General features: G+C 30.5%; 1 protein-coding gene across 1 annotated transcript; it reads right to left on the bottom strand.

The window, feature by feature from the left end:
* Positions 1–252: 252 nt before the first annotated feature.
* LOC132732020 (uncharacterized) lies at positions 253–9,381 on the bottom strand. Its single transcript, XM_060718358.1, has 9 exons — positions 9,141–9,381; positions 7,569–7,893; positions 6,804–6,997; positions 4,312–4,510; positions 3,763–3,867; positions 3,246–3,278; positions 2,766–2,873; positions 1,984–2,067; positions 253–1,201 (listed from the first exon to the last, which is right to left on the bottom strand). Coding segments are annotated over exons 1-9 (1,353 nt in total). The 5' UTR covers positions 9,143–9,381; the 3' UTR covers positions 253–898.
* Positions 9,382–10,152: the final 771 nt, after the last annotated feature.

Below are 10,152 nucleotides of genomic sequence, written 5' to 3'. Positions count from 1 at the left end.
TCTTAATTTATTGGCAATACATCGTTTTAAAGCATCAAAACTGCCGCGCAAAAATAAAACAATGATATTATTTTAAAATGTTGCATACACAGTAATGTAGAAAGAAATGGAACTGCAAGATCGGTCAGACTGTGTCTTACCATTGTCGGAAATAGTTATTTCAAGCTACCGTATTGAACCGACTGCGACAGAATTTTAAGTGACCTTTCAACTTTGCATGAGTAGAATAAATGTAAAGTATTCCTTCTGCAATCTGCATATCATTGTTGTGCCCATAAACCTTCCATAAGCTATCTGTCAAACTTACATACATACAATTATTCAAAATCGTCAATCCTTTGGTTTAAATTTATAGCGACGAGTCGATTCAAACTCTCATAAACGTGAGCCACTTATCCTTGGAATCTTGAGTTTTGTAACATCATATTTACTTTTTGGCATTGTCAGTACATTGTTACCATTGTGCTAAAATGACGATATTTTACGCAAACATTTTACAAACTAGTAGAAGAGCTAATGTATATGCATAGTAAAAGGAAATACGTTATTGTCATTTATTACAATTGAGTGCGCATATGCCTTCATAACTAGGCTCAGTGGCCTAGAGCATTGTTCATCGCTATTTACGCGCATACAAGCGGGTGGTCACAAGTTCGAACACCTTCCAAGCTGTGAGACGAACTACATAATAATATATTTTCGAAATTATATTAAGTTGATGAGACAGAAATGGTGAAAAATAATGATGAATTATTCATGGGAATATGTCGTGATTAAGTCTCCAATTGAGATGAGTGCCACAGTGTTTATTTGTTAATGCTGTCTGTGTAGAATCAATGATAAATTCATTCCATTTCACATATTTTTTACAGCAAAACTTTCTTGTCTTGATTCAAAATTACTTCTTCTCTTTACAAATGTCAGAAATGTTTTCTCCCTGCGCAATGCCTTTACACACTAGACCGCCTTTCTCGTGTAACAATAACGCCGGCCAAACAACAAATTTAATCATTTCCCCACTTTTAGTATATTCTTTGTACATGTTCTTATCGAAGTCGGTAGATCCATTACCATCAATCTGGTGGAAACACATTGCTGGAGATTGAATGACCATCATCCAACACAGAAACAAGCATTTCCGTATAAAAGGTTCCAGTTCTGGGATGAATATTCCATCTACCCAACTTGCTGTCATATAAGCCTGAAAATAAAGGTAATTTTCAATATTACTTTAATTTAATCTTAAGAACTTCTGATGTCAAAAGTTGTATTTTTATGCTAAATATGTATCATATTTTTATTGTTATTTTTAAATAAAAAGACACATAGCGAGATCAAAATATCTAAAACATCTGTAATATTCTTTAGAATTGAAAAAAATGATCTTTATATATCTGTTAGTAAGCACTTCATTATGAAGGTTCAAAAACATTACTACGAGGAAATAAAGTAATATTTTTCCTTCAACAGTTTGCTTCTAAATAATGGCTGTTCTTTTTATGGGATTTACATTCATTATCTATTCATGTTCTGGATAATCTTCCCAGTATATTTAAGCATCAAAAGCATCCTTATCATAAAAACTTCAACAATGCCTAGAGATAGCCTTCATATTAGTTTTGTTTCCTTGTTTTGTTCTCCGTAATCATTGACTCAAATACGTGAAGTGTTAATGGTATAGAATATCTCCAGCGCTAGGGGAGTTTCACATATGTTACACTTTTCATTATCTATCATTAGCAAATAGAAAAAAAACTATTTGTCTTTTGATCTTTTACTGCACCCTTATATCAATGGATTTCTGCTTCCTGGAACTTTGTTGCAGCTTTGTATCCACAACGATCAATTTAAAACATTCAAGAAAATTTTCGCAGCAAAGTCTTGAAATATATTTGCACACCATTAAAAACATGAACAAAAGATGTTTTAATTGCAGTACTACTTTTTCGAATTGTATTCTGTGAAACAATAGTCTTAGTATACCTCCTGGACAACTAGGGCCATGGATTCTGCTACGCCTTTCTGCAACAACTTTACATGGTCTAAAATATCATCTGGCTTTTTTATCTAAAGTGATAAATTTTATCATATATGAAAGGCATAAGAACGTAATGTTTTTTACTTAAACGAAAATATAAGTATAATTATACTTATGAGAATTTCAACATATAACAACTTTGTTTCAATTTGTAAGCTGGAAATAAAATTTTAGATTATGTTAATAAGTGAAAGTATACATACATATACACTTCAAGTTAAACTTGTATTATTTTGTAAAAGTCAATCAATATGCTAATTACCAACACATAGAATATCTTTGCAATAGTATAAAATTTAATTAATTTAATATCAAAGTGTCGAGTTCTTTTATAAGGAGCAGTATTTCAGGATTGTATTTGTCATTTAGTTCCCTGTAAGTGTTTAACCCTGTTGTGTGCTTCAATCTGTTGATGACAATCATATCTAAGGAATGTCAAAAAACGAATGTGGGGTGTTACTCTTCCGCACACCTACGCTTGTTTATGAAACAATGGTGAAGTCCTCTTTAAACAAATTAGGGTAACTTTCTGACTTGTCACCACCCCTTTTCCCTTGATTTATAGTCCACGTTTCCCTAATTCTGTATTTTTGTTATGAAACCTGATGTACATTTAGTGAAAATAATTTCTCTATGCCTACTATTTAGTTGACTTTATAGGAACTTTATATACAAATAATTACGCTTGTAATACTGTTATAGAAGGGAAATAATCAAAACATTAAACCTTCATTTGATTTCCGATAGCATTGTTTCTTTTTGGCGAATAATCTTGCCATCGTTTGAAAAGCATAACATCATTCTTAAACTTAGAAGGAAGCATCATACTGGAAACCTGTGAACAATTGATACAATATCAAAAGTGGATTTAACAAAATTTCAACAAAATTTAACAAAAGTCTTTATTTTCAATATTAAGATTCAGCTATACAAAATTTATGATTTTGGTAAATAAATAAATAAAATGCTCATCAAATTGGAATGTTTCAAGATTTAGTTGTACTCAAAAAATGATATACATGCTGATGTCCATTTCTCAGAAGTGATGTTTATACAAGATTTGATAAAAGGTAAAGTCTATACTATCAATTGTCGTCAATTGGTATTCCTGGTCAAGTCAAAGGTATCCAACACAGATTTGTAAATAATGTAATGTTAAAATAGCATAATTTAGTATGTATTAAATTAACCAATACTTTATTCTTACCCTCTTAACTGGCATTGACATATGCGGGGCTCTCTGAAACAACATTAATGTAAACATGTGACATCTACAAAATGTAAATGCTTATGAGGTTATCAACGATCAGTTATGAACTGTTTGCTGTTCAGTCAGTATTTGTTTTGACATTTTCCCTAATAACGCAAGTGGTCTTGTCTAGAAAAAGAATAAGTCCATTGACGAATTGTAGGGTTTTAGAGTTTAATCAAGTCCGTAAATAACTAAGCAGATACAAATATTAAAAAGAAGAGATACTGGTAACGGGATAAGCAAAATCTCTCATAACCAATAACATTGGCTTAATTGAACTGTAATAAATTTTTGACACTGACAATATTATAATAATTGATCATGAAGTTCCAGATAAACACAAGGTGCTATCAATGGAAATTGCCAACTCGTCTAAAGAGCCTTCAGTCTGTATTGTGTAATTATATTTAAAATGTGGACGGATATACAGCATCAACCACGACTTTGCTCAGTACATGAATAAAACTCTTACATGTGTTTGTTGTAAAAGCCTATATTCTTCAAAAAGGAAGTTTACAGCATCTTCCGTCTTCAACAACATACATTCGGATTTACTTTTGCAAAAATCAAAAACGTTCTGAAATGAGATCTAAAAAGATTGTTTAAGAATGTTTTGATTGTCACTACATGTTTCTTAATTAACCAATTAAACTACGTTTTGATTTCAAAATTACTAAATATTTTTGACCTCTTTTTTAAGTCAGCTATACTTAAAAATCTAAGACGAAAATGGACGAATACATCCGAACCAGATTTAAATAAAACCAATGTTGATTTTTTTAGTTTTGAGAATATCGAAAGATTAAACATTCAAAGGAACTAACAGAAATTTTATCTGAACTAATAGGTTTTAATCACCGGGCCTCTTCCGAATTGCGAGTTCATATGTTAAGCTAAAGAATATAGGTCATTCCTTAAGTTCCGTTTAAAATAAGCTATAAAATAATGCAAACTTAATACAAAATTGAATATATATTTAAAGACACACTTTCGTCAAATCGCAAACAGCTTAAATCCTTACAATAAGAGTTAAATGTAGAGTTTCTATTGCAGTTTCGTCGGTACATTTGGCGGCTTGAAAAGCTTCAAAAGCATCTGTCCATTCATTGTCATAAATTTCACTGTATAGTTCACCAAGCTTCGTCGGTCGATTTCGATCGTTTAAATTCGCGATAGCCGGATTATCAACTACCAGTTTATCGCCAGCTATTTTGCTCAGTCTGAAATATATTTTAAAAAAAGTAAAATAATATTTGCGTATTAAAGATATACTATGTTCAAATTTTATATTAGAAAATATTGATCATTGCTTCACAGGTTATGTGTGTGCGTGCTTGCGTGCGCGTGTGTGTTGTTGTTGTTTTTTTGTGTTTTTTTTTTGTTTTTTGTCGTTGGTTTTTTTTTGTAATTTTAAAATAAGATGTTTGATTCCACACAAAAGTGGTCGTTCTACGAATGTATAGTGTCATTAACAAAACTGACAGGTTTTAATAAAAGATCAACTTTACTTGACCTGTTATAGGGAACGCAGTTTCCCATAAACAATTTATTCATTCTTTTATGCGAATTAGACATATTCAGTAAGAATTTCAAAGATTTCCAAACATTTATGTGATTAAAAGATTTCAAAAAATTTATGTGATTAAAATATTTTACTCAAGGAAAAAATGATTATCTTTAATGTATATAATTATACGAAATTATAATATAAAGCGCAATTAGTTAATAAGGGGGATTTATCCAGCATTTTAATACAATTACATTAGAATGTTCAGGTATTATTCCACGATACAAAAAAGATGAAAAAATAACTATCTCAGATATTGAATTTCTTTCTAGGTGCTTGTGTAAAACTATAGAAGTTCTTGAAGGCTATGAAAGTTGAGAAAGCGATGGAAATCAATGACTCGATTTTATCAAATTTAGTATATGACAGTCATAATAAATTAATACCGGCTACCACAAGTTTAAAAATATTCAGTCTTCAAACAGTGTGAGCTTTGTCTAAAAATAAGGATACCGAAAGGAAACATAATATCACTGAGATGATAAGTTTTATTTGTTTGTTTGTTTGTTTGTTTGCAAGTTTGTTTGTTTGTTTGTTTGTTTGTCTCTTTCTTTATATGAGTTTCACGGCACAGTGACAAAACAAACGGGCCATACTGCTCCAAACACTATAATTGTTATTATAGCATAAAATCGGCTATTTTTCCCTCTTTTGCCCATGTTATAACGGGACCAAAACCATGTGTTAACATAGTCACGCGCTCTTGTTATAGCCCAGTTTAACCTATGCGCAATACATACAGGGCCCAGTAAACAAACAAAAAAATGACAATTTGGCCTTGTTTGCAAAAGAGTCATGCGCTTTTCTTATATTGAAATTATTGATTCGAGGGCATCAATCGCATAGTAACGGCGAGCAGCATTCAAGTAACTATGCCGGAAATACGGCATATACAGTAGACATCGCCGCTAATCTTAGCTGTTGCCCTTTCTAAGAAACGGACCGTTGTCAATGTAAACAAACCCTCCGAGTAACTTACAAAACAAGATAACACAAAACGAATACACAATGTATGAGAAAATGTTGTTTTATTGATGTTTATATTGATAAATGTTCTTTATATTTCTCTGAGAGAAAAATGTATAGTGCCTGATTTTTTTTATAAACTTGTGTGCTTGAAAAAAAAAGACTGATGTCACGTACTGTTCTTTTTTCTACCGTCAATCAGAAATAATTCTAGGAATTTCTGACGGTCATGTTTTGTCTTGTGTAGAGTGATTCAATGTGTATTTTTTCTTAAGTTAATAAATTCCCAATGTTAAGCTTTGTTAAATCAATTAAAATTCGAAATTTCGTTCGATTCTGGGCATTTGTATTTCCAAAGATGTTGGCCCCGGAAAAATAAAACGCATATGTAAAACATGTAGAATTGGATAAATACCGTCCAAGCACAAGGATTTAATGTATGTGTTTTGTATTTAATCGACATCGTGAATCTGTTTTAAAATTTTATGCTATAATAGCGTCAACGCACGTTTATTTCGTGTTATAAAGTCTGCAGAGTCCCTCGGAACTGTTGGAGCCCTCGCCCTACCGGGTTCGGGCACCAACCGTTCCTCGGGACTCTGCGGACGTTATAACACGGAAAAACGTGTGCTAACCCTATATAAAAGGGTTAGTACAAGGCTATAAAATGAGTTAGTTAAATCCTAGAATACAGGAATATTTCTTTTAAGTTGTCGATCAATGTTCTGGAAGGTACACTGAAAGTGAATAAACTGGTAATATCTATAACGAACTTGTTCAAGACAATTGCATTAAAAGAGAAAATATTTGACAGTGAAATTTTCATTGCAACCTATAAAAAAAGGACATAACAGTATACATTCTGATTATGATTGTAAATTAATAAAATTGTTAATAACTCAATTAGTAGCTATCAAGTATGCCTGTAAAAGGTTAAAACTTGTAAATTGGATATTAAGATTTCTAATAACCACACCTACCGCAACAATAACTCTTCTTTCTCTTCTCTAAGGGACCGTATCTGTGAAGTATACTCTGAATTTTCCGACTGAAGTTGTTGAATTATTTTATTGCTGTCTGATAACTCAGATGTTAGTTTCTTGCTTTTCTGTTGAAGAATCTCGTTTTGTTTCAATACTGCTTGCAACACGTCTTCGTTTGAATCTCCGTCATTCTAAATTGCGTTAAATTTGATAATTATAAAGCATTTGCTTAATTAAATACTTCTTAAGATGATCAGAGATAACAGAATAATATTTTAATTAAACAATATTAAGGATGGAATACTTGTACATGTATAAGAGCTGCTTTGAAATGTCATGGGAAATGGAACGAACAAAACAAATTGCACCGGGATTTTGAATATAAATTATCACGATCAATACAGTAAATCAACATGTGTGTACATATATTTATTTCTATAGTTGCTTAAAGTGGATCGGTGCACACTGGGCAAATGCTCCACAAGTTTTTAAACGATTAATTAATTGCAATATATAGAGGATATTTGTTTGTTTTATGTGCAAGATGAAATTTTATTTCATCGAGTGTGCTTCAATAACAGTATGTTCACGTGCAACGACGAAAATTCCGATCTTTGACAGATATCATTAATACAAACGCACATCTTAACAAATGATTAGTTATTGTACTTGCGTTCATTGAACGCCGCCTTTTCTTGTTGATCTTGTTTATCATATTTTTGACAGTATAACATGTTATAAACCTATAAGCTTAGACCATACCTTACTATGTTGTATTTGCTGATTTATATTGTGCAGATCTTTTTCAGTGTCAGACATCATTTTATAGAGTTGACGTTGAGTCTCTTCAGAATTGTTTCCGCGCAATGTACGGACACTTGTTTGCAATACTGTAAGATGATTGTCTATACTTTCGATGATGTCATCAGTTTGACCGGATCTTTTCGGTTGTCTAATAGACGATGGTGGTGGTGGCCTACAGGGTGGTTTTCTGGTAGACCCACTGGTTTGGGGCCTGTAGGCTTGTCCGTCATTATGAAATGTAGATCTGTTTTCCGAATGATTATTCCCAGATAGAAAATTTCCCCTGTAATGCAATTCTATATTACATGATTTTGTTTATAATATTTAGCTTTCCTGCTTTCAATATTTTACCTATCCCGTTATACTCCCTCATATTTCAGCTTTATCTCGTCATATATATATATATATATATATATATACATATATACACACACAATTCAAATTGAATTTATCTAATATCTAATACACTCTTCTATCCATCGCTTCATTTATTCATCCATTCATTCATTCATCCATACATTCATTCACACATTTAATCAATCAACCATTAATTCGTTTATTTATTTATTCATTAATATATTTATCTTATCTGTCATTTCATTTTTTTTATTCATTATTCATTAATTTATCTATTCATTTATTTATCTATTTTATTTACCTATTATTTATTTATGTATTTATCCATTTTATACATCTATGTATCGATTCATCCATTCATTTATTCATTCATTCATTCATCTTATTATAATTCTTTTCATTTAATTGTTTACATACAAATGTATATATTTGTTGTTGCTATTTTTTTCTTTCTTATATTTTTTTTTTGTATTTATCTGTTGTTTTTTCTATATATTTAATCATTTATTCATTCAGTGTTTTATTTATCTATTAATTCATTGATTTATTTTTATATCTTTTTATTACTTCGATTCATTCCTTCATTTATTCATTCATTCGTTCGTTCGTTCGTTCTTCATTCAATCATTCATTCATTCATTCATTTTTTGGGAAGGATGATGGGTAAAGGTATCATTATGTTGACTCAAGCATATTATTTCAGTTTGTAATTATTTCCTGTCACTATACATTTTCATTCACTCATTTCAGCCGTAGACACTATTCCCACTATGACAAAAATCACTTTTTCGTAATTAAACTAATCTTGCTTTAATATTTTAACATAAAATCAGTTGGCCTGTATACGCCACCTTACTTTACGATATATATACTTTATTCTAATAATAGAAACAAATCAATATTAACAGAAGGAAATCGAAAGTACATTAACAGTAATTATCAACCTTTTTTAGATAAAAATCGATCTTCATAGAGTCTAAAACATTTAAACCAGTATATTTATAAGATAAAATGTCTTGAAAAAATGTTTAGTACGAGTTAAAGACTTATCTTTTTTTAGAGCGTAAATACCGAAATCGAAGCTTTAGTATGATTTTATTCCATGTTTTATACCATGTTAATTAACCTACCGATATATATACATTTCTATCAAGAATCTAAAATATTACTTACATATTCTTTACCTAGCTATAACTTAAATAAACATCCATGGATTGTAAATCAGTACTTCTTGTAAAATAGTTTACTTCCTTGTAAGGAACGTCCGTGTTACCGTTTTCATTAGTGTTATCTCTAAACACAATAACAAACCACACTTGACTTAAATCACATGTTGTCCGTGAGAATATTATATATTGTAATATAAAATGCAATGTATTGTTTCAACTTGGAGATAACTTATCTGATATCATCAGAATTACTACGTTAGTTATTGTTTAAAAAAGTTAAGTTACCTCCCTTAGCTTTATAATGTTAAATAATATATAATATATTTTAAAATGAAGTATACCTATATACGTAAACTACCTATTTCGTGAACCATAAATTAAACAAGAGCATGGTTGACAAAATAACAAAGGAATTAAATGCAATGAGTATACAAATTAGTCAGCAAATGGTAAATTTGAGGTTAGGAGGAAAAGTAAATTTTACAGGAATTTTCTTTGGCCTATATGAAGTCGTAAATTATATACCGTTACAAATTTGATAACTAATCACTATAATACTGCACGTTTGTAACGTCGCTTTTAATTGGATAAAATGACGTTTATATATGTATAGTTTTGTAAACACGGTTGCTGTCAATTTTTGAGGAAATCTCTTTTTTTCTCATTTTTGTCTCTGCTGTATTATAAATTTGTTATAAAGATTTTTGACAGGTTATATGACCCTATATAATATTTAATGGTAGAGTTGGCAATAATAAAGGAATAGGTAAATACACTTTCACTCGAAGCAGGGATTCCAGTCTTGTAGATTATGAAATTAGTACACAAAATATGTTTGAATATATTGAAAGTTTTGACGTGTCCGATCCAAATATTTTATCGGATCATTGTATCGTCTCTTTTTCTTTTGTATTAGATAAACCATGTATTAATGATAGAGATAATGAGTATGATAATGTAAAATATAAGTATGTATGGTCTTATGATATGAAAGATAATTTTATAGAGGGTTTGTC

Source organism: Ruditapes philippinarum, unplaced genomic scaffold (genome assembly GCF_026571515.1).
Source record: "Ruditapes philippinarum isolate M1 unplaced genomic scaffold, ASM2657151v2 ctg305_1_1_1_1, whole genome shotgun sequence".
Classification (NCBI taxonomy): Eukaryota; Metazoa; Mollusca; class Bivalvia; order Venerida; family Veneridae; genus Ruditapes; species Ruditapes philippinarum.
Note: the sequence above shows the minus strand (reverse complement) of the source record. Positions and strands in the feature narration are given on the sequence as shown.

Coding starts and splice junctions, on each gene's coding strand:
- LOC132732020 (XM_060718358.1), bottom strand. Junction 3,868..4,311: donor CTCTACATTTAACTCTTATT/GTAAGGATTTAA, acceptor ATCTCATTTCAG/AACGTTTTTGATTTTTGCAA. Junction 2,874..3,245: donor TGTCAATGCCAGTTAAGAGG/GTAAGAATAAAG, acceptor AATTGTTCACAG/GTTTCCAGTATGATGCTTCC.